This window comes from Hemitrygon akajei, chromosome 15 (assembly GCF_048418815.1).
Source record: "Hemitrygon akajei chromosome 15, sHemAka1.3, whole genome shotgun sequence".
NCBI lineage: Eukaryota > Metazoa > Chordata > Chondrichthyes > Myliobatiformes > Dasyatidae > Hemitrygon > Hemitrygon akajei.
Window position 1 is genome coordinate 39,806,409 of NC_133138.1, and position 25,549 is coordinate 39,831,957.

The following is a 25,549-nucleotide window of genomic DNA, read 5'->3' on the forward strand; positions in this document are numbered from 1 at the left end:
ATATATATATATATTGATAGACACCATGCTGTTTAACTTTTTTTGGAAAAACAAAGTTCATTACATAAAACAAAACTGCTGTCATGAATAGTTATGACGGGGGTGCTAAATTTTCTTGATTTTGACAGTCTTAATAATACTTTTAAAACCACTCTCTGCGTAAAAAAAAACTTTTCACTAATATCCCTCTTGAACTTCCCACCCCTAATGTTAAAGCCAGGTCCCCTTGTATTGAGCAGTGGTGCCCTGGGGTAGAGGCGCTGGATGTCCACTCTATCTATTTCTCTAGCATTAAATGTGCGCGTTTAAGTACGCCACGTCAAATCCGAAAAAAATCCGTAGCTCTAACAACCTTCAATGATTTATTTGGCGTAACAAACAGTTAAATTGTTGAACACAAGGGGTTTGATTCTCACGTGAGCGACGAAAATCAAATTATATATTGAAGATTCAAAAATCAGCGTAGTGATACCAGCATAAATTATTAAATTATTTGAAAATATTTAAGCAGAAATTGGGCAGAATTCATTTATCGAAGCGAAAAACACACTGCTTTGAAAATGTAGAATGTGATTTTTATTTAATAGATGTGCACAAGTCTAAAGCGGATAAAAAATTAAGATGCTCCCCGCCTTCTGAATGAACCATATTTTATCATTATTTCTGTTATTTTACTAAGCAAAATGCTTTCTGCTAAGAGACAAGATCACCATAAATAAAGTCACACTCACAAACGTCCAGGTCATTTTGACCAAGCTCCAGATCAATTTGTAACCATATCAAGTTTGTTAAATGTAAACATTTTGCATTATTTCTGTATGCTAGATAATAAATTTCAATGTCTTAAATTACCTTGGTTTTGTATTCCAAGTTTACACAATTTAGCATTATGGTTTTATAAATATTCAGAGAATTGAAGGGGAACTGAGAGGAGTATTTTCACACAATGGTAATTGTTAATGGAAATGAGCTGCAAGAGGGTGAGGTGGAGACAGGATATTAGTACCGTTCAAGCGTCATTGTACATGTCCCGAATGAGTATGGTATAAGTATAGGGAAATATGAAGTTAATACACGCAGGTAGAATTAGTATCTATAATCATTAAGGCCTGTGTGCAGGCGATAGACCGGTAGATCAGCTTTGATTTAGACAGTTAGAAAGAAACAACAAAATTAATTCAAAATTAAATTTTGAAACATTCCCAACTGGAAGATGAAGTGTTACCCCTTAGTCTTGCTGTCTTGCCTTTGCCTCGTTGAAACAATGCAGGAAGCCAGATTCAGAAAGGTCAACGTGTTAATGAAACATCGAATCAACGTGGTTAACTACGGGATGCATGTTTAAACGCCTATGCGCTGCAATGAATCACCCAATCTGCTTTTGTTTCACCAATGCAGAACAAACACATTGAGATGACCAATTCCTTGTATTAGAGTCTGGGAGTAATGCAACACGAAGATCAGCTCTTTGGCTGAACATGTCAATGCCACCCAACATGTCAATCAAAGCTACTCTTATTTGTCTTCGTTTGATTTTATACACCGTCATAAGGTCAATGCTCCGTCTCCTATCTTACTGGTTAAAACAAGTTCACCCTATCCAGCCAGTCCTTATAGCGTAAGCCCTCCAGTACTGGTGGCACCTTGCGAAATATTTCTGTACCATTACCAGCTATTGATATCTTTCCGTTAGTTGGCCAATATAAATGGCACACCATATTATAAGTGTAGTCTTACCAACGAACCGCAGAGTTGCAACATAAAGTACGAAATCAGTAATCTAAGTAGTGGCTTATGAAAGTAAATAGACTAAATTGTTTCTTCCCCACACTGTGTACCGCTGTCTTTACTTTCAGGCAACGATATATCTACGCCTTCAGGTTTCTGTTCTATGATGCTTTTCAGATTTGCAGGAATTAATGTGCACATACTACCTAGCTTAATGGAACAAATTGCAACAGGTCGCACATGTCTAACTTACACTTGATCAACCTTTCTTGGACCACTAGTACAATTTATCTAGACGACGTTGAATTTAGCTTAGATAATATTCACTCTCTAGTACATTCCCTTTTCTGTTATTTTCCACAAACATATAACCGTGTAAACATTATTTTCATACAAACAGTAAATATAAATAACAAATAAGAATGAATTCAGCATCGATACCTTTGACATTCCATTGATCACAGGCAACCAATATAAATTACAACCCTCCACTAGCATCCTCTAAATCATTCCAATTCGTCATTTTTTTATCCAATTGACTAACTCGTCTTGGATCCCATGTGACTTACCCTTTCAGTCTAAACAACTATAAAGTTCCATGTCAAAGGCCTCGTTAAACTTTATGCAGATAATAACTACCACCCTGATTTCGTCGTCTACCTAAGCGCCTGTTCAAAAACCTCAGACCAGCTTGTGCGACACGACATCGCAAGCACAAAACTAAGCTGTTCCCCTCAATTCTTCCCAATGCAAATGCTGTCAGATACCTGCCCTCAGAAACCCCCGTCCCTCAGTAAATTTCCTAGCAGAGATCGTCACGGGCCTGCAGATGCCTGGGTTGCTCTTGAATATAGGTGCATCATAAAACACCTGCCTGTATCTCAGACTTGACAAAAATAAACATCTCCGCTAGGCCTTTGCAATGTACTCTAGAGCTTCCCAAAGTACCCCAAGAAACGCTGGATCAAGCCACGGGGATTTCTCCAAATTAATAAGTATCAGGATTAGAATAGAAATGTTGTAGACAAATCACTTCTCCCTGCTAAGTAGTTCGTTGGATAGGGTCAAGGGAGAGAGGTGGAGGAAGGGCATGCTTTGCTCACTTCGACCGGATTAAAAATACGGAGTTGTTGGATGCAGAAATACGTAAGTGAGCTACTTTAAGATTCTCCAGAGGTAACAGATGCCAAGCTCAGACGGGTGGATTCCGGTTGATGTAAATTTTATCTTTGGCCATTATATCAACTACTCTCTTCGTCAACAGAAAATTACAAAAACAGTTGCTGAAAAGGAATACTTTCTGAACGACTTTACCCCAGCATCTTACATCTCAGAATATAAACAAAAATAAGCACGCATAAAATAAGCATACGTTAATGTTGTAGTTCTATATAATTTAGCATTGGGCTTGAGAGATGGCAGGGCCGCAAGGCTTCAAGAAAAGGAAATCGCTTTTCGCTGATTCTGGAGACAGGCAGACCGAGTACTGAGGCAGTCCTGGCACGTGGACTACCTGGTCCGTACCAGGATAGCGTAAAGTTTCCGCCATTGCAGATCTTCGATTAAAAGTGTCCTGAATATCTCCACGTTTGTAATAATAACTGGGGGAAGTGTACTGTTTGGGGTTATCTCTGTCCTGTTTACACTTGATCCCGAAAAGCACAATGATAATCAGAAGAAAGACAATGGAAGTGCAACTGAAAATTACTAATAAATAAAGATGTAGATCGGATAAAGATTCTGAATTTCTCACTAAATTACTTCTTTTAGTGGGAGTTTCGGTGCTATTCTGCAGGATTGTGATGTGAAGTGTAACTGTGCTAGATAGGCTTGGCTGCCCGTTGTCTTTAACCAAGATTACCAACGTTTGTGTGTTGCGATCCGACTCCAAGATTTTACGCGTTGTTCTGATTTCACCAGACGTTTGATCGATAATAAACAAACTGGGATCAGTAGCGTTCACCATTTGATAAAAGAGTCGCCCGTTCTGACCAGAATCTGCATCAGTGGCCAGTATCTTGGTGACCAAGTACCCCTGAGCCGCTGACTGGGGCAGGGTTTCCACGGCTGATGATCCAACATGCTCTGAAGGTGAAACAATCACTGGCGCGTTGTCATTTTGATCCAGGATGATGACATTCACAGTAGCGATGCTGCTCAACGGTGGCACTCCAGCGTCACGGGCTTGAACATGGATCTGAAAACTTTTCAGTTCCTCATAGTCAAAAGAGCGCAGAGCGTAAATGGTGCCATTTATAGAGTTAACGTTCAGGTACGTGGACACTGGCAAGTTTTGAATATAATTGCCCAGAATGGAATAAGAAACATAGGAATTCTGCTCCAGATCAGGATCAGAAGCCGTTACTGCGAAGATAGAAGCGCCAGGAGAGTTATTTTCAGTCACGTAAAAGTTGTAGGGCAATTCAGCAAAGCTTGGGGCATTATCATTTATATCTGTAACTACGATATGGATGGTTACATTTGCTGACAGAGACGGTGACCCCAAATCCCAGGCTGAAATAAGTATTTTATAATCAGACATAGTTTCACGGTCCAACGTTCCACTTGTAATTAATTTATAATGATTGGACGATCTTTGTAGCATAAAAGGGACGTTCTGTGCTATTTCGCAGCGCACTTGACCGTTCTTTCCAGAATCACGATCGATAATATCAACGAAGGTGATTACATTCCCGGGCGTAGCGTTTTCCGAGATTTGGTTTGTGTCTGACGTCACTTTTATCTCGGGTGCGTTATCATTCACGTCAGTTACCTTGATCAGCACTTTCGAGTGCCCCGTCAGCGCAGGTGACCCGTGATCAACAGCTTGAATATCGAGTGAATAGCTGTTTGATTTTTCAAAATCTAGCAGCCCTTTGACTCGAATCTCTCCAGTTTTTGGGTCCAAGGAAAACAAATCACGCATTCTTCGCAATGTAATAACATCACTGAAAGAATATGTTAGCTCTGCATTCAGCCCTTCGTCCAAATCGTGTGCTTTAACTGTTAACACAACGGTATCTTGTGGTGCGTTCTCTGTAATAGTGCCCCTGTAAACATCATGCTCGAATACAGGTGGATTGTCATTAATGTCCAGTACTGTAATGAGAATCTGAGCTGTTCCGGTTCTCTGAGGACTCCCACCATCCACAGCAGTAAGCACCAGTTGAAAGGATGATTGTAGCTCTCGATCCAAAGGTTTCTCTAACAGCAACTCAGCAATTATAATATCCTCCTCGGTTCTCCGTGTTTTCAGACTGAAGTACTCACTCGAACTGATTGTATAATTAGCGATAGTATTCATTCCAGTATCAGCATCTTCTGCGCTCTTAAGTCGAAAACGTACCCCCGGTGGAATGGCTTCAGACATTTGTAAGGCAATATGTGTGTCCCGAAATGTAGGAGAATTGTCATTTACGTCAAGAATCTCCACTTCGCCGCGATACATCTCTAGTGGATTTTCCAGCATTATTTCCAAAGGTATAGTACACAAATCTACTTGCCCACAAATACGTTCCCTGTCGATTCTTTCACAAATAGATAAAAGCCCATTATCCAAACTAACCTTCATGTACCGATCTCCGTCATTAGAGCTGAGACGAAATTTACGAGCTGACAAAATCGGTACATTCCATCCCAAATCTTGAGCGATATTCCCAACAATTGTCCCTTCGACCATTTCCTCGGGAATAGAATAACGAAATTGCCCTGGAATTTGATCCGGGACACACACGATAATACTGTGTGCAATTACAGTGATGCTTAATATGGATTTGGACGCCATTGTTCCGCTGTCAATTAATTTACAAATCCAGGCCTCTGCTCAATTCATTCCAAACAAGTCCTTACTACAAGACGTAAACGCAGGCAGATAAATACGGAATCTAAACAGACAGATTTTTACGCCTCAGCTTAACACTGTAATGTAAACGCACGCAATGGTTGTTTCTTCATTGACTCTGTCCTTTTATTCAGGGCGAGGGAGGCGCGATGGATCCAACTGTGAAATTGAGTTTTTTATTGGTAGACAGCGACACAACCAGTTCTTTTCGTCAATTACAACTGCTGCTCTTAAAGCTGTACCGTTCTGCTATAATTAATGGTGCACACCATAAAATGTAGTTGTTGATACAATTGCTCAATTCATTTCATTTTCAACGTTTATCATGGTAAACTATAACAAAACCCATTGATGGCATTTTTGTCATAAATTTAACACGACATGAAAGTTCACTCAGTATACAACAGAGAGCAGATAGGTTTTTTGACCCCTTTTATGATACAATTAGATGAATTGTTTGGTTTCCCTCGTATCCGACCGTGACAGTTAGATTTGTGCATTTGTTCTATGATATGAACTGTTCGAAGAAACATTGCGGGTGAGCTTTTACAATTGAAGGGCCATTGTACTGGAGCAGTTTCAATCCATGGTTACATCTCGAAGAAAATTAAATTGTATATTCAATTTTGTTGTCAAGCTTTATTAGCTAAGTATTGCAATAGATTTGGATCATGAGGGTGTCAGGATAAGAAACAGACGTCGTCTTGCTTGTGCTTGCTGACAATAGCTAGCAATAGATGATGTCAATAATGACTAACCTTTGTCTGAGACTGTTTGACTGATAGAGGAACTGAACGTTGACATGCGGTTCTAACTTTACATACCACGTGGGAACATTTGTGTATTGGCTGACACCTAACGAGTGTTTCTTGCAATCGGTGACTAAGTATGTTCAGCTGTTAGTTATTTACTATAATTTACTATAAAAAATTAAGATGTAGCCTGATGTTGTGGGAATCGTAAGATAACAGCTCCCCGTAATCACGCATTAAAGAATTAACTGTATACCGAGGTCTGTGTCTTTATTTCTGTTTGATAACCTGGAGAAATTCTCCAACATTAAAATACGGTAAAACAGAGTAGATTCTTCGACCGTAATTTGGCGAAGAGGATAAAATCCTTATGATACAAGATTCCGAACGAATCTATCCGTGAGATTTACTTGAAAGCTAGAGATCCAGATTCGACTGGGGTGAGCCCATCCTGGAGACTCGTTCGACGAAGCGGGATCCAGACCAGACGCGGATGCCGGAACTGTCATCTACCGACCGATGACCAATGAGTTCGAGTAAAGGAACAAGAGTGGAATTGGTAGAAGGGAGCCTGAGAACATCAGGAGAGTAAATTTAGACTAAATTTAAGGAGACCTTGGCGTATGGTAGATGATTTGTCAACCACTGGGGAGAAGCGATTGTAAACATTAAAGAATATTAGATCTTGCATAGTTGTTAAAATTGTCTCAACTGTGGCTGGAGGAGGAAAATGGGTAATAATAACGGTACGTTTCAATGCAAGAATCAAGGAAAAAGACCCGAGGAGAACCATCTCTTCAATCTGATACTCTGGCAAGGCTGCCAATGAATAAGAATACACGCAAGCAGGTCAAAAGTCTGAAGACCAAATAATTCTGAAATGACCTGCTGGTTTCCCGGGGTCCCCCGATAGCAAGATCTGATTGGAAACGAGAGATAGCAGGGCTGCAAACATTGTCTTCTGTGTGGAGTTATGGGGATTGGCTTTATGGTGGATCCATTGTTCTAAAAAGATTTAGCATTGCCGAAATGAAACAAAAGCTGGGGGTGGAGATCCTAATTGGAATTTAGAAGATATGATGTTATGTTTTAACAAATGGGAAGAGGTGGCTAATTGGCACCAACCTTTGAATGTTAAACCAAATTACGCTGAATGCCGAGGTACTCGCATCAGGACCCTCGGCTCCGACCGTCTCAGACCCGGACTATATCTTCCAATAGCACTACCTCCTCCTTATCTGGAGCTTGCAGGTGATATGGAAAAAATAGAAATGGCTGTGAGGGTATGACCGCCAACAGCAACAGCAACAACAGCAACAGCCGAGGAGGGGCTCAGACTCTCTTCCAGGCTCCTCACTAATAGTAGGGAATGTCTTGATACATAAAAGCTGCAAGTAAACTAGCAGCTGGCCAAGAATCTAGTTCGGGGATATCCCTGAAGAAAAAAAAAAACACTCGTAAATTGTCGCCGATCAGAGATAACCAGTGTTCCTATGATAGAATCCCTGTCCGAATGGGTTAAAAACAAGCAGGGACTTTTTCCACTGATGAAACACTTGTTATAGCACAGAACGCATCTCTAAATTTGCTTGGACGCCACGCACTCTAAACACTAAATGTGTAATTATTTGCACCTCCGAAGGATCATATCTTGAAACCCCCTGAGTATAGATTACCCCAGCTCCGCACTATAATGCAGTTCTCTACAGTTCAGTGGGGGAAAAGCCTGGGGAGATTGGTTGTGGCAGCAAATAGAAGACGACTTAAAGTGGGAGAATTACTGAATGATGTGATCGGAAGTTGTAAACTAGTATCTGCACTAAATTGTGCTGTGGCCTTCAGGAATCCAGATCCCGATGACGATTATAGTACCAAGCATATTAACATGAAAGTAAGAAGGGGCTAATATTCTTATAGGGTAGGGGTATTTTGGCCCTGAGGGAATAGCAGCTGAGATTCAGTTCAAAAGGAAACAGGAGGAGCTCTTCCTGGGGGGCCAACATTCACTGTCCCATGCCTTACTGGAAGTGAAACCACCTTTTGTGCTTATTGATTTGGGATCATAGGCTGTTCCCCAGATTCATAGGCTGTTCCATTAAACAGTATCTCCTATGTCCAGAAGCCATCAAGAGTTTTAAACTTGTCATAGAGACGTTATTCGAAAACAGGTTCTGCCATGAATTCAAAGCTCTTGCAATACATTGATATTATCCAATCCCAAACCAGGGAGGCCGAGTGAGAAGTTGTTTATCCAGGAACTGCCGGCTATAAATCAGAAAGACCAGCATATTTCACCGAAGGTACCGGACACGAATGTGATACTGGTATAAGAAGATTGATTTGTACTCTTCTTAGTCTTTTTTTCTGTACCATTGCATGAGGACAGTCAATATCTTTTGCCTTCACACATAATGGACAGCAATACATGTGGACATGTATTACACAGTAAATCCAGATTTCCACGCAGCCGCTATTCGTGATGATTTAGTAAATTTACTACTGCCTGGCGGCAGCATTTTTTGCAATATGCAGGCGATTTATTGCTGGCCTCTCAGACGCTGACTGATTTTACAGAAGAATGTGTGCCGTTGTTGAATCATTTTGCTGCCAGAGGACGTACAACCTCCTTGTCAAACTTCCAACTCTGCCGGCCTACAGTGACATATTTGGGGTATATATTGCGCAAAGGGACCTGCCGATTGGGGCCGGAGAGTGTGACTCTCACTGCTCAGTCTCCCAGACCTTCTAATAAAAGAGAGATGATACCATTCCTGGCAATGATAAATTACTGTCGACATTGAGGACCTGAATATCGCATCTGAGATGCTGTCTTACGAGTCGCAGTAACGCAGGATGCATCTGATACAATACTATGGACTGAGGATTGCCCTATTACAGCAAGCCGTTCCAGCTGTATGTGAATGAAAATGAGCGTTTCGCAAGCGCAGTATTAACCCAAGGTAGCTTACGAAGACCAGTGGCGTATTTTTCCACCCTATTGCATCGAGTGCTTAGAGGAATGCCAGGATGTTTAAGGACGTTGGTAACGACAGCGGCAGTTGGCGAGAAGTCTGCGCCGTTAATACTACAGCTTGTTTGTATGCTACTGACCCCTCTGCTGCAACGTTGCTCTTTAGCTCAGCAGCTGCGCAACATTTCACTACCGCACGCCGCACGGTGTAATTAAAAGGTCAAATTTGACTTTTAATAGAACACCGGCATTCAGCCCGACCACCCTGTTTCCAGTGACCGGGTCATCACATCCCCATGACTGTATTAAAACCTATCCGCTATGCCCCTTGATAACCGAGAATCAATGCCCTTTACCGAGGGATCTTCGTGCAAGCCGAGCCATCACACCCTATTAGAAAGCGATGCGATAGTGACTGCCTTTGAAACTTTAGAGGTACAAATCGAACCCCAAGGAACTTCAGCTCAGGCAGCGGAGCTATTTGCTCCAACACGAGGGACACACGGTAAATATCTATAAGGACTCTAGGCAGGCCTTGGGGTGGGACATGATTTTGGATCACTTTGGAAACTTCGGGGGTTCATTACTTCTGCGGGAAAACCCATTCAAAATATGTATCTCATAAAAATGTTATAAGCATTGCAACTGCCCAAACAAACTGCTGTCATTAAGTACGAAGCTCACAATAATGGCTCAGAGCCCATTGGTAAGGGAAATGCTGCAGCGGACACATCTCCTAAAGAAGCCGCTAATGCAGGTAAAGTTATGTTAGTACTCTTGTAACTCTTACCCCAAATCTGCATTTCCGACAAAGACAGGACTCTACAAAAGGATAAGGGAGTATAAAAGGAAAAACAGAGTTTTCAGGACTCTGGGTGGGTGTGGAGACATCTGTATAATCTTCTTGTGTGTCACAGGAATCGAGATATTATACATCAATAACGTTTTGCATCCAGACTAACAATAATTGCGGGAGAGGTTGTGCGAAGCTGTGAGATTTGCTAGTGACAACGTGGGGTAAAGTCACCTGCTAAATTTGATCATTTTCCACCTGCGTCGGCACCATTTGCTAATTTGCAGATAGATACCTGCCATTGAGGGTTATAAGTATCGGTATAGTAGATATGTTCTCCAAATGGGGGAGGAGTTTCCCACTAGAAAAGATAACACCCTACCTACAGTTAAGATATTCATGCAGGAAATTATTCCCAGATTTGGGGTACCATGCAGGTAAATTAGTTAACGAATTGGGTCCGGCGTTAGAATTTCTGTTGGAATACCACCTTCAGTAACACTCGCAGTCCTCGGGCCTAGCAGAAAGAATGAATGGAGTATTAAAATATATATTGTCTCAGGTATGTCAGGAAACTGGATTGAAATGGCTCATTATACTTTCTAAGAAAACAGGTCAGACGGACAGCTAAATTGACTCCGTTCGAAGTAGTAATGGAAAGGCCTATACCGCCGGAGTCTCTGCCTCCTTTGATTAGTGCGCAAACGTCCTTACTCAGAACCGGTAAGTAAACCATAGAAGTTTTTAGGGAAAGCATTAAGAGCAAACCGAGTACATGTAGTTGCTGCCTTCCCTAAAGCGGGGGGAGGGGGGAAGAAAAACATTCATCCCATTAAACCTGGAGACTGTAAAGATGCTTACGAAAGTCCACCTTTCTTCTAGGTAGAAAGGTGGTGAAATCAGGTGATTCTGGTGACAAGGACTGCTGTGAAATTCTAAGGAAATGCTGGCTGGATATAGGGAACCAAGTGCAATTTGTCTTCATGAAGAAGGGAAGACGGGATACTAAATTATGAAGAAATTACTTTTTTCTTGTGGACAACTGGGGTTTATTATACTGGGGGAAACCTATACTACTTACTTGGGCTTAGCTTATGAACATGCTACGCGGACTAACGTAGTCAGTGGTTGGACGTACATGGGGATTCCTTGGCATAAAGCCAACGCCGTTCAACGAGAAGCAAGAATGCGTCGGCAAATTAGCAAGCTATATCAAAAGCTATTATTGGTAGGAGAAAAAAGAAGGAATGGATACAGGAGGGAATAAATAATCAACATAAGTACAAGCTACACAAAGGTCAATCGGTTTGGTATTCTTTAAGGGAAATTCCATTAAAGGCTGGTATATGACTGGCTGTAAATTAACAAATCATAATGCCTAGATTGTATGTAGCTTCTCAAACAGGCGAAAGCGCAGGTGCAAATAAAACAGGACATGTCAGTTATTGGGAAGGAGTAGTTGTAGCGAAAAGTTTTATTTAAGTTGGGAAACCCCTCATCCATATGGGCTAATTTTGTAATGATCACACTAGTGGTCATGGTTGCACGATGTGCTGGCTCTTGGATAGCTCGGCCTGCAGCTTTCCCTGTAACATTATCCGTACCGGTTAAACTGGAATCTTTCGATCCAGAATATAATGAAAAGGCCTGTTTAAACATGAGGTTTTTACCCCATGAATATGGCATTCTCTACCCAGAGGAAAAACAGAATTGTCCAGAAAAGGTGGACAAAACGAAGGGACTGAGGAAGAAAATTAAATTTTGAATTTGGTGTTGTTGTCAAGCTGGACAGGCTAAGCATTGCCCAAGATTTGGATCATGAGAGTGACAGGATATGACGCAGACACTGTCTTGCAATAGACCATGCCAGAATTGAAGTAGTCCTAGTTTTTGCCGAGACTGGTTAATAGAGAAATCGAATGTGGGAATGCAGTTCTAATTTTGTGTACCGCAAAAGTGTAGTACCAAAATGTGTTCTGTATACAGCTGGATATCTTTTTTTATTATTTTACGAATTATTACTTTTGAAGGAAATGTAACTTCATTATCATTCAAAGTAAATATTCTTGAGTATTTAATTATAAATTTTCAGTTACGCTAGTTGAGATTTCAAAAACCTGACACTATGGATATCATCAAATTTAAAATTAATTTCGTGTTTTACATAAGGTGTTTAAATAAGGTTTTTCGGAGAAAGGTGCACGGGCGTGACTAGTACGGTAATCTAATGCTGCTAACGGGCAATGGAAATCATTGTTCACTTTTATTCAAACAATATTTGCGCACAATTTATTCTCCTGTTTAGGACTTTTATTTGCATTGTAAATTCGTATATCCAATGCTTCCAGTTTGGTACAGTATATTTAGAATGTTATTCGCGCTCGATGTCAACCAAGAGATTGGTGTTTGCAGGGAAAAGAGAAGGGTGTTAACGGTTGGATAAATATTTATTTCGGAGAAACAAAACAAAAATTGTTACTTTTACTGAGTATTTTAAAGCGTCTGGAGAAAACACAGCAAGAAACTGTATACAGTAGTATCCTAAAAGTAAAGACCAACCATTCAAGGTTGTTGGAATAATTTATAATTGCAAAGACTAGCATCCCTCAAATATCGACGAAATGTTACGTTTGTCTTCTTCAGTACTTCAGAACAACTGGAATAATGGCGAATACTACACTTTGCTTTTGTTCTTTAGCATACTATATAGAGATCCAAGTCTGTAGGTATTGTCGACCTGAGTATTTCCTCATCTATTTTAAAAAGGGCCTCCTTCTATTCGGAGGCTGTGCCTTCTGGTCCTATTCTCCCCCTGGACCCTTTGGCCAGCAAAGCTTTTTTTCTTAGATAACGAGCCCAATATAATTGCGAATATAATGTTACTACTTCCCGCGTTGTTTCTGATGTCTGAGAATTTCTATCAATCTTTAGATTCTATTCCAAAGTTTATATTTGGAGTGACAAGGTCAACATGGACAATAGCAGCTGTGAAATTTCGAATGACATTCACAAAGAACATTACTGTTACACGGCAAGTTTGGTGCCAGAGAAGTTATTTTATCCTCAGCTGATGATTGAAAGAGAAAATATCCATGGATCACTGCATAATTGTGTATTTTGTTTACAAGCTGCAGTAAAGGAATTTTCGAAAGCAAATCCGCTCACCATACACCAACTGCTCGATGAAAAATAATTCATAAAGCCTCAGCATTACATTTTTGCTGTTATATCCTAGACTCGGGAAATGAATGCTAATATTACATTTTTTTTCTTTGCCAACGACTTAACCTGCAAGTTGTCCTTTTAGAAATCCTGTACGAGGACTCCCAAGTCCCTTTGCATGTCTGATTTCTAAATGCTCGACACGTTTGTAAAATAGTCTATGCATTTAATCATTCTAACAAAGTACTAGATCATACTCTTCACTGCACTATATTCCACCTGCCACTTCTTTACACTTCCTCGTCATATGTCTAGTTCTTCTGCAGACTCCATGGTTCACAACACTAGCCGCTCGTCCACCTATTTTCGTATCGTCCACAGCGAAGCCAGAACGCCATTTCTCCCCTTCACAGCAAACCCAGCATTTTCCTTCATTTCGGATTTTCCCTGCTGCACTATTCTGTAACTCGCTGTTTTAGCGATCTTTAGTTCTCTCTACTTTGCCCTTATTATTTTGGTTAGATTTGAATCTTCTCCAGGCAAGAGTTCTTCTATTAACAAACTTTATCTCAGTCTCCCCGTCTGTCAATTGTAATAATGATTCTCTTGTACTCTATCTGATTACTCAATATAGAATATTAAAAGGACTAGATAGAGTTGATTCTTGTAGTGGGGAAATCAAGGATAAAGAGACTCAGGCTCAAAACTGAGGGTCGTCCCTATCGAGCATAAATGAAGTGAGATTTCTATAACTAGTGGGTGGTGAATCAATTCGGACATATGGCTGTGGTTGAAGTTTTGAATCCTGACAGTAAAAAACAAAATCCAAGCATTTATTTAATACCCCTGCTATATTTTCACCTTCGATGCTTACATCATTTATTTCACCTAATCAGCCACATTCTCCCTCTGCTATTTGGATATTTATCTCCATATGGTAGATAACTCGGCGTCTAACTTCAGCTACATTTCTTCATAATGCTCCCGCTATTTTTCTCACTATTGTCGGCTTAATATATCATCCTAACCATTTTCGTAGCTTATAATTTGATGTGGCTCGTGTGGTTCTCGCTTGTCCCATTGCTATTCCCATTATCGACCCAGGAATGATAGGTATAAACTATAACATGTAAGACCTAGGAGCATAATTCGGCCATTCCGCCCAACAAATCTGCAACGCTGTCCTGTCATGGTTCGGCTCTTGAGTAAATATGGAGTATTAGTTTTGGTTATTCGCTTCAAACAAAACGCTTTATTTGAATGTTAAGGATTTATAATCACATTAATTCACATTAAAATTAACGACTTACATGGAACCACCATGCTTGGTGCAGCTGACATAAAAACAAAAGTCTTGGGAGTGTGAGTCAGAAACTCATCGTCGAATTTCAATAACAGTTAAAATATGCCAGTTTGCGATGTCTTGATTAAATATTGCGAAACTTTGTCCTAGAATATTGCATTTTGCAATCAATATTTATATTAAAATACGATTTCTCCGCCACACAAACAATGGAATTTGTTTCGGGTTCTTTTTAAATATTTATTCCCATTGGTCCAGCTTCTTGGATTTAAAGAGAGTTCGAAGTGGCATTGTTATCCGATATTTATAGAATGACATTAGGCATGAGATATTGGCGGGTTACACGGCTTCAGAAACAGGAAATCGGTTTTCGCTGACTCTGGAGACAAACAAACAGAATAATGACGGTTTTCCGGTACGTAAACCAACGAGTTTGCTCTACTGTCATTTAAGGACTCCTTCACTTGAGGTCTTAGGTGAAAGTTGTCGTTAGAATTTTCAAGTCTGTAGCAACAACTGGGTGAATTGCAGTCTTGGCTGACGTTTCTGTTCATGTTACACTTGATGCCAATCAGGAGAATGATGGTGACAAGAAAGAGAGCGGAAGTGCAGCCGAAAGTGACAATTAAGTAAAGATTCAGGTCAGAGAAATCTTCGGGCTTCGCTACAAAATTACTGTTTTCAATGCTTCTTTCAGTGATGTTGTCCGTAACTGTAAGGAGAATTGTAATCGTGCTGGAAAGGCTTGGCTGTCCATTATCCTTCACCACAATTACTAGAGTTTGTGTAGTGGCATCAGACTCCAAAATATTACGAGCTGTTCTAATTTCGCCCGAGCTTTGCCCAATATTGAATAAATTAGAATTAGTGGATCTCTGCACCTGATAGGACAGCCGCGCGTTCTGACCAGAATCTGCGTCAGTTGCCATTATCTTGGTGACCAAGTACCCCTGACCCACTGAATGCGTCACGAACTCCACAGCTGCTGATCCACTCTCTGCTGAAGGTGAAACAATTACTGGAGCGTTGTCATTTTGATCCAAGATGATCACATTCATCGTAGCGGTGCTGCTGAGTGGGGGTACTCCAGCGTCCCGGGCTTGAACGTAGACCTGGAACGTTTTGATATTCTCATAATCAAAAGAGCGCAGCGCATAAATGGTACCATTCACAGAATTAATGTTGAGATATCTGGATACTGGTAAGTCCTGGATAAGGCTCTCTACAAAGGAGTAAGAAACATAAGAGTTCTGGTCCAAATCAGGATCGACAGCAGCTGCTGCGAAAATAAATGCACCAGGAGCGTTGTTCTCCATCACATAAACTGTATAAGAAGACTGGGCGAACCTCGGGGCGTTGTCATTGACATCAGAAACCCATATCTGGATAGTTTTGTTCGTCGATCGAGGAGGAGATCCCGAATCCCAGGCGAAAATAGCAATATTATAGAGTGCTGTATTTTCCCGATCTAACGAGTCACTGGTAATTAGTTTATAATGATCGCCCGATGATGCCTGCAACTTAAACGGAATATGTGGTGCAATCTTGCAGTGAACTTCTCCGTTCACCCCAGAATCTCGATCATGCACATTAATCACTGCGACTACTGTTCCGCGCACAGCAGTCTCTGCGACCTTTGTAGTCACCAGGTCTACTTCTATTTCCGGGTCGTTATCATTGACATCAGTTATCCTGATTAGGACTTTAGAATGCCCTGCAATGGCTGGTGAACCACTGTCCACAGCCTGAACATCCACTGTATAACTGTTTGCCTCTTCGAAGTCCAGATCTCCTAACACTCTAATTTCTCCCGTCCGGGGTTCCAAACGGAACAATTCCTGCACTTTCTTTGAGGCACGATTGCTGAAAGAATAAGTTACCTCTGCGTTTAAGCCTTCATCTGCATCCGAAGCGTGCACGGTAACCACTGGGGATCCCTTAGACGTGTTTTCTGGCAGGCTGGCTTTGTATATCTTCCGATCGAAAATCGGCGCGTTATCGTTGCTGTCCAGCACAGTAATTACAACCTGAGTTGTCCCAGATTTCCGAGGGATTCCTCCGTCAACGGCCGTCAACACCAGCTGAAAAGATGCCTGCCTCTCGCGGTCCAGGGATTTCTCCAACAATAGCTCTGCAATTTTAATGCCTTCTTCTGCGTTCTCCACTTTCAGACTGAAGTGTTCGTTAGGGCTGATCAGGTACGTAGTGACTGCATTTGTCCCCACGTCCGGATCGAGAGCGCTCTCCAGCGGAAAACGAGAGCCGGGTGCAATATTTTCAACAATCTTCAAGGCAACGGTGCTTTGCGGGAAAATGGGCGAATTATCATTTATATCAACAATCTCCAATTCACCGCGGTACATTTCCGGGGAATTTTCAATCACAATTTGGAAAGAAAGAGTGCAGATAGATATCGATCCACAAATTTGTTCTCTGTCCATTCTCTCATTGACAAATAAAACCCCACTCTCCAAATTTAATTCCGCATATGGTTCAATGCGACCGGAGGCAAGCCGTCCTCTACGAGCGTGCAATGTTCCAGTCTTTAATCCTAAATCTTCAGCAACGTTACCAATGATTGATCCCCGCTCCATTTCTTCGGGAATCGAATAGCGAATCTGTCCGAAAACCACATTTAATGCACAAATAATAACAATAAAAGGCAATCTCAGGGACTGCAAGGCTTTCTTACCCTGTACATTCGCCATTGCTGTGAGGACGCCTCCCTTTCCAGGAGCACGAAATTACTTCTGTTACGTTGCGAGAGGCTGCTGACTGAAATATCTAACTAAACCTTGTCTTGCCGAAATGTCGGACTGGTCCAGTCTGTTTCGATAAATGGTCGCTCAGACTAAAGTAAAATACCGGGTCTTTTCCGTGTAATTCTGCTTTCGTTCACGGTGGGGGTGGAGCAACGGATCTCTAGCTGCACTTGAGATTCTGATTGGTGTACAGCGTCACAAAGTGTTCTTGTCAATAATAACGCCAGAAATTCTTAAAGCTGGACGGCGCCAGGAATGGCAGTTTACGGGTGTACAACTATAATTTCTGCCGCAATGACACAAGAAGCTTGTGGTTTATTCCGCAATTTCTGTTTTGTTCCAATGTTTACACCAAAGCTATAAAACTGTTCCTACAAAAGTCAACAGCATATATTAAAATAGCTACTTGCATGCAGGCTGATATTGAAAGATTGGCTCAGGGACTGCTTCCGTCTCTTCCACCTGTAATGAACCCTAAACTTATATCATGAAAATGTTTATCTTCTGTAGTAAATCTCGTGATGTCAAACAGGACAAAAGTAAACGGGCAGTGAATAAGAAGTTAAAGACCGCATGGAATCCACTCTCTAGTATAGGAAATCTAGACTAAAAGTCGTGGAAAAATTATGAAATGATCATGGGGGGGGGGAGTTAATGGATGATTTCAGTCATCCACAGATATACTCGCTGGTAGAAGGATGTTCTATTTAAATGAAAACGAAATTTCCACAAAACTAGTTATGTAACGATATAAAAATTACAGCACGGAAACAGGGCATCTCGGCCCTTCTAGACCGTGCCGAACGCTTGCCCTCACCTAGTCCTACCGATCTGCACTCAGCCCATAGCCCTCCATTCCTTTCCTGTCCATATACCTATTCAAATTTACTTTAACTTAGTAAAATTTAACTTTAACTTACTTTAACTTGGTAAATTAGAAGCAGAAAATATTGGACGTACACAATTGTTCAAAGTGGAAAAATGTTCTGACAAGAATAATGTTACCGATCAATAACCAGTCAATTTTCTTTCCATCCCCATCCACTGATCAGCTGGGCAGTTCCGGTATTTCCTGTCGTTCAAAGTTCAAAGTACAAAGTACAAAGTAAATAAATACCACAAGATACAACCTGGCCATTTGCTTTCATATGGGGATAGTCAGTAAACCCAAGAAATATAATACAATCAGTGAAAGAGCGCCACCGACAGGTCGGACAAACGACCAATGTGCAAAAGACAAAATAAGTAAATATAGAAGCGATAAAAATCAAAGACAGTGAAAGGACGTAGCCATGAAAGGGAGTCCATAAGTTGTGGCGACAGTTCAATGATGGGACGAGTCAATTTCAGTGAAGTTTTCTCACTGGTTCAAACGCCTCATGTTTGAGGGTAATAACTTTCCCTGAATCCGGTAACAAGGACCCTCAAGCTCCTCTACCATGTTCCTCGTGCTAGCAGCGAGAAGAGAGCATATCCCGGATGGTGCGAGTCCCTGATAGTGGATGCTGCTTTCCTGCGACAGTGCTCCATGTATCTGTGCTTATTGCTGCAGAGATCTTTGCCCGCGATGGACTGGCCTGTACCCAATAGTTTCTGTAGGATTTTCTGTTCAAGGGCATTGGAATTTCCATACCAGGCCGCTATGTAACCAGTTCATATGTTCTTCACCACTCATCTTTTGAATGTTGTCAAAATAAAATTAAATCAGTAGAAAAAGATGACATAGGATTGAAAGGTGTAGAGTCTCTTTCGGCTGAGTTAAGAAATGTCAAGGGTAAAAAGACCCGAATGGCAGTTGTATACAGACCACCAGAGAGCAGCCGGGATATGGATTACAAATTACAGCAGGAGATAGGAAAGGCGTGTCAGAAAGGCAATGTCATATTCAGCGTTGAGGATTTTAACATGAATGTGGATTGGGAAAACACGGTCAGTACTAGACCACAAGAGAAAGAATTTAAGGGATGGCTTTTTAGAACAGCTTGTTGCTGATTCGGCGTTTCGCGATGATCCGAAGGTGATAAGTGAGCATAAGGTTAAGGAATCCTTAGGGAACAGTGATCAGAAAATGATCGAGTTCGCATTGAAATTTGAGAGGGAAAGAGTAAAATCCAATGTGTCGGTATTTGAGTGGAATGAAGGAAATCACAATGGCAGGAGAGGGTAACTGGTCAAAGTTGACTGGAAAGGGACATTTGAAGGAAGGACAGCAGAGCAACAATGGCTGAAGTATCTGCGAAAAATGAGGGGAGTGCAAGACAGATATATTTCAAATAAGAAGAAATTTTCAAAGGAAAGAAGGATACTACTGTGATTGACAAGAGAAGGCAGAGCCAAAGTAAAATCAAAAGGAGGGGTGTACAAGGAAAACAGATCTGGTATGAAGATAAAGGATTGGGGAGCTTTTAAAAACTTGCAGAGGGAAACTAAGAAAGTCATTGGGACCGAAAAAAATGAATTATGAAATGATGCTTGCGACTAATAGCAAAGAAAATCCAAAAGTTTTTTTTTTCAGTATATGAAGGGTTAAAAAGAGTCGAGGGTAGATAGAGGACCGATACAAAATGACTCTGGAGATATTACAATGAAAGATGCAGAGATGGCAGACGAATTGAAAGCGTATAAGTCTGCACAGTGGAAAACGTTTGCAGTATACCGGACATTCTAGAGTATCAGGGAAGTGAAGTTTGTGCAGAGAAAATTACAACTGAGAAAGTGCTCAGCAAGATTAATGGTATCAGGGTGGATAAATCTCCTCGACCTGATGGAATGCACCTTCGAGTTCTGAAGGAAGTAGTTGGAGAGATTGCGGAGGCATTAACAATGATCTTTCAAGAATCGATGGATTCTAGCATTGTGCCGGGTGACTGGAAAATTGCAAACGTTACTCCGCTATTTAAGAAAGGTGGGTGACAACAAAAAGGAAACTATAGACCTGTTAGCATGAAAATAAAGATTGGGAAGTTGTTGGAATCGATTGTTAGGGATGAAACGAGGGAGTACCTGGAGGCACATGACAAGAAAGGCCAAAGTTAGCATGGTTTCCTGAAAGGAAAATACAGCCTGACAAACCTACAGCAATTCTTTGAGGAAATTAAAAGCAGGGTAGACGAAGAAGATGCAGTCGATGTGGTGGACTTGGAATTTCAGTTGGCCTTTGAAAAGGTGCCGGACGTGAGCCACTTAAGAGCCCATGGAATTATAGAGAAGTTACAAGTTTCTAGAAAACAGAGAGTGGGAATAAAGGGATCTTATTCTGGCTGGCTGCCGGTTACCAGTGGAGTTCCACAGGTGTCGGTGTGTGAACCATTGGTTTTTACTATGTATGTCAATGACTTGGACTACCATTATAATCGATCTGTGGTAAATTTGTGGATGATATGAAGATAGGTGGAGGAGCGGGGAATGATCAGGAAACAGAGAGTCTGCAGACATACTTAGACAGTTTAGGGGAATGGGCAAAGAAGTGGCAAAAGAAATACAATGTTGGAAGATGTATGGTCATGCACTTAGGTGGAAGAAATAAATGGCCAGACTATTATTTAGATGGGGAGAGAATTCAAAAGGTAGGGATGAAAAGGAGTTTAGGAGTCATTGTGCAAGATACCCTAAAGGTTAACCTCAAGGTTGAGTCAGTTGTGAAGAAGGCGAATGCAATGTGGAATTTGTAGCCAGAGCGGCTGTGGAAGCCAAGTCATTGGGTGTATTCAAGGCAGAGATAGATAGATTCTTAATTAGCCAGCTCATTAAAGGGTATAGGGAGAAGGCAGGGAATAAGCATATGATTGAATGGCGGAGAGACTCGATGGGCTGAATGACCTACTTCTGCTCCTAGATCTACTAATCTTCTGGTCTTATGGTCTATGTTTTAGATATCATGCCGAATCTTCGCAAACTTCTAAGGAAACAGAACGTCCATTTTTTCTAGGTAATTATACTTACATGCTGAGGCCAGGGCTGAGCCTCTGGAGTGATATATAGACTTTTATTCTCCCTCCTATATGCTGATTCGTAAGCATTTGGATTCCGCCAACGACGGTGGTGTCTCAGTAAACCTGAAGATGTCATTGAAGTTATGCTAATCCTCTCTGGCATAATTATAAAGCGAGTAAAGCAGGGGTATTAGCACGTCGCCCCCCCCCCCCCCGAGATTATGGGAGAAATGCTGTTCCCACTCAGAACTGACTGGGGTCAGCAAATGAGGAAATCGCGAATCCAAATTCAAAAGGATGTATTGAGGCCAAGGCCTTGGAGCTTATTGATCAGTTTGAGGGAGATTATATAATTGAATGCTGACCTGCAATCGATAAAAAAGCATCCTGATGTATGCATGTTTGCTGAACCCGTCTCCCAAGGTTGAGTGAAGAGCAAATGAAATTGCATCTGCTGCGCACCTGTTGTGCCGGTAAACAAATTGGAGCGGAGCCATTTCCTTCTCGGGCAGGAGTTGATATCTGTCAATACCAACTTCTTAAAGCACTTCATCGCAACCGTCATTAAGGCAGGTTGCCACCTTCTTTTTAAACTCCGATGTATCTGAAGCCTCCTTGAAGCAGATGAGTACTTCAGACTACCGAAGTGAGAGGTAAAAGATATTTTACCAACTATTTTTATTTTTATTTACCAATACAACAATACCAATACTCCTTAGGCATACTACCGAAGGAGTATGCCCTTCGAGCCAGGCCATCCCAGCAACGCGCGACAAACCTTAATCTAATTACAGGACAAATTCCAATGACCAATTAACCGACCGGGTACGTCACCTAACCGCGAGGGGAAACCGAAGAACCCAGGGAAATCCCACTTGTTCACCGGGAGTATATACAGACACCTTATAAACGGCTCTGGCATTGAACCCGAACTGCAGAGCTATAATAGCGTTGCGGTAACCGCTACGTTACTATGTCGCCAACGTATCGATGAACATTCCAGCCAGTTGATTCGCAGAGGGCTTTAGTACTCGGCCAGCAACCCCATTTGGGTTGGATGCTTTCCATGGGTTCTCCCTCCCAAAGGACGCTCTCTCGTTGGCCTCAATGACAAAAATCACAAAGTCATCGTGAGTTGCAGTACTCGTGAACTGTCTTCCATGTTTTGAAGGCCGAAGTGAGCAAAAAAAAAAGCGTTGAGCTCAACTGGAAGCGAAGCTCGATTTCATTTCGTAAGAGGTAAAGACATTCTAGAAAAGCCATAGTTCTAGAAGATCCTTTAGTGGTTCAATTTTACTCCAGAGAAGGCATTCTGGAGACGTAAATGGACATGTGGTATCTTTCTTGGTCGCCAGACCTAAATGTCACTGATTCGGCCCTCAGCACACTGCGGATTTTATGGCTCCCCCATGGGATTTTGGATGGGAAAGACTCCGAATTATTTTCTGTGGACAATCTCGTCTACGAATATTGTTATATATATATGGTTCGTGACCGTCGTGGTGTATTCATTCGAATGCTCTGATGAGTTCTTGAACACCGCCCAATTCACCGAAGATCTCTCCTAGCGTCGGGGTTAGGTGGACTTCGCCTTTTCTCCTTGTAGTGACGGAGGATGAGAGGTGGCCTGATGAAGGTGTATAAGATGATGAGAAATATTGATCCTGTAAATAGTCAGAGGCTAATTTCCATGGCTGAAATGGCTATCATGAGAGGGCACAGTCTTAAGGTGCTTGGCAGTAGGTACGGAGGAGATATCAGGGATATTTTTTTTACTCAGAGTGGTGAGTGCGAGGAATGGGTTGCCGGCGAAGGTGGTGGAGATGGTCACGATAGGGTCTTTTAAGAGACTTCTGGATAGGTACATGGAGATTAAAGAAAATAGAGGGATGTGGGTAACCCTCGGTAATTTCTAAAGTAGGTACATGTCCGGCACAGCATTGTGTGCCGAAGGGCCTGTATTGAGCTGTAGTTTTTCTATGTGTCTATGTTTCTCTCTCCCATGGCTTTCTTTGTTCTCCTTATCTGTAGCGAATGTTTCTTTAGCTCCTGTCATTATGCAGATAGAAGAAGGAGAGCCAAGTTATCTGCTTTCCGGAAATGCGGTCCGAGAAAGGAACAGCAATCATTCGTTACCGTAGTACAGCAGTGGTCTAGTGTTTTGGGACTCTTGGTGCTGCAGGGTATATACTGTTGCCGCAATACCTGGTCAGAGATATCCTCACACAAGTGTGACTGAAGACCCTACCATGGCGTGAAATCAAGAAATGCGTCGGGCGAACTGTTTCTTTCTGGGGAGTAGGGGGTTGCAGCATTCAATATTCCGAGTGCCTCAAGTTAAATGTTCAGTTTGGAAGAATATGTGTACAACAAAATCACCACATCCGAGCAAACAGAGATTTTATCATGAAACACAAATCCCTACCTTTTTCCTCTCCAAACTGGCAGTTCGTTTTTTTTTCCTGTGCATGCAGAAGGCTTCGGGTCTGATCGCCGAAAGCGACGTGTTCATATTGATGCATGTCTCCGTGAAACACAGAACACAGTTTTTCACAATCAGATTTTTGCATTTTCTCCCCGTTTAGAAAATAGTCCACACAAGTATTTCTACTAAAAAGTGCATGACCGTGCATTTTCCAACATTGTATTTCATTCTTCCCCATTCTCCTAATCTGTCTAAGTCCTTCTGCATCCTACCTCTTTCCTCAACAGTACCTGGCTCTCCACCAATCTTTGTATCATCTGCAGACTTGGCAACAAAGCCATCTATTCCATCATCTATATCACTGATGTACAGCATAAAAATAAGTGGTCCCAAAACCGACCCCTGTGGAACACCACGAGTCACTGGCAGCCAACTAGACAAGAATCATTTTATTCCCACTCGCTGCCTTCTTACAATCAGCTAATGCTCTAACTATGTTAGTAACTTTCCTATAATGCCATCGAAACTACTTATTTTACTTCTTCTTTCAAATATTATTCTGCTACTGAGCTGCATATGATTGAAAGCTGTGAGCTACATTGTTGTGGTGCCTTTTCGGATGTTTTGAGCGATCTGGAGTTTTGCTGTTACCATAAGGCCATGAGACCATAAGTTACAGGATCGGTTAGGCCATTTGGCCCATCAAGACAGCACCGCCATTTCATCATGGCTGCACCAATTCTCCCTTAATCACTAATCTCCTGCTTTGTCCCCGAATCCACTCATGTCCTGACCAACGAAGAATCTGTCAACCTCTGTCTTAAACATACTCTAAGACATGGCTTGCACAGCAGTCTGTAGGAAGAATTCCACATCAACCGATTCTTCTTTGTTTACAGAGGAAACCATACTCACTACGGCATTTTCCACTATGTGCGTCCAAGTACCCTAAGACCTCATCCTTAGTAATCGATTCCAACATCTTCCCAACCACTGATATAAGATTAAGTGGCCTATAATTTTCTTTCTTCTGTTTGTCTCCCTTTTTGAAGAGTTGAGTGACTCATGCAATTTTTTCAGTCTTCTGGAACCATTCTGGAATCTAATGATTCGTGAAGGATCATTACTAATGCCTCTACCATCTCTTCAACCATCACTTCCAGAACCCTTGGGTGTGCAGCACCTGGTCCAAGTGACTTCAGTCTTTACAGTTTCTCAAGACCTGCTCTCTCATTTTGGTAACCTCACAAACTTTATGACCCTGACACCTGGAACTTTCAGCATACTGCTAGTGTCTTCCACCGTGAATTCTGATGTAAAATACGTATTCAGTTCTTCTGTCATTTCGTTGTTCCCCATTACAACCTCTCCAGCATTGTTTTTCAGCAGTCTGATATACACTCTCACCTCTCTTTAACACTTCATGTATCTGAAGAAACTGTCGGTATCCTCTTTAGTATGATTTTATAATCCTACTAACCTCCCACTAATCTTTGCTCTATAATATGCCCTCTCTTAGGCCTTGATGTTATTTTTAAATTCACTTGTTATCCACTGTTGTATCTTCTTTCAATTACTTCTTTCTCTTTGGGATGTATATATCCTGCTGAATTGCTTCCAGAAATTCCAGCCATTGCTGCTGTGTCATCATTTCCACCAGTGTTCTTTTCCAATCAATTCTGGCCAGCTCTTCTCATGTTTCTGTAATTCTCTTTACTCTATTGTGATACTGACACATCTAACTTTAGCTATTCCTTCTCAGATTTCAGGGTGAATTAGAACATATTATGATCAGTTGCCACAAAGGGATCTTTCACCTTAAGTTCTCTAATCAATGCTACTTCATTGCACAACACCAAATCCAGAATAGCTGATCCCCT

At 41.5% G+C, this 25,549-nt stretch overlaps 1 protein-coding gene across 1 annotated transcript; it reads right to left on the reverse strand.

Annotated features, from left to right (window-relative positions):
* Nucleotides 1-3,124: 3,124 nt before the first annotated feature.
* Nucleotides 3,125-17,389, reverse strand: LOC140739557 (uncharacterized). The gene is made up of 2 exons (XM_073067953.1): nt 14,869-17,389; nt 3,125-5,519 (listed from the first exon to the last, which is right to left on the reverse strand). The coding sequence occupies exons 1-2, from the start codon at nt 17,256-17,258 to the stop codon at nt 3,125-3,127; spliced, it is 4,785 nt and encodes a 1,594-aa protein (XP_072924054.1). The 5' UTR covers nt 17,259-17,389.
* Nucleotides 17,390-25,549: the final 8,160 nt, after the last annotated feature.

What these genes read in the sequence shown, in the direction of transcription:
- LOC140739557 (XM_073067953.1), bottom strand. Translation starts at nt 17,258, where the DNA reads ATGGCGAATGTACAGGGTAAGAAAGCCTTGCAGTCCCTGAGATTGCCT. An exon ending in CCGCCAATATCTCATGCCTA is followed by an intron (nt 5,520 to 14,868) that starts ATGTCATTCTAT and finishes ATTAATTGACAG; the next exon opens with CGGAACAATGGCGTCCAAAT.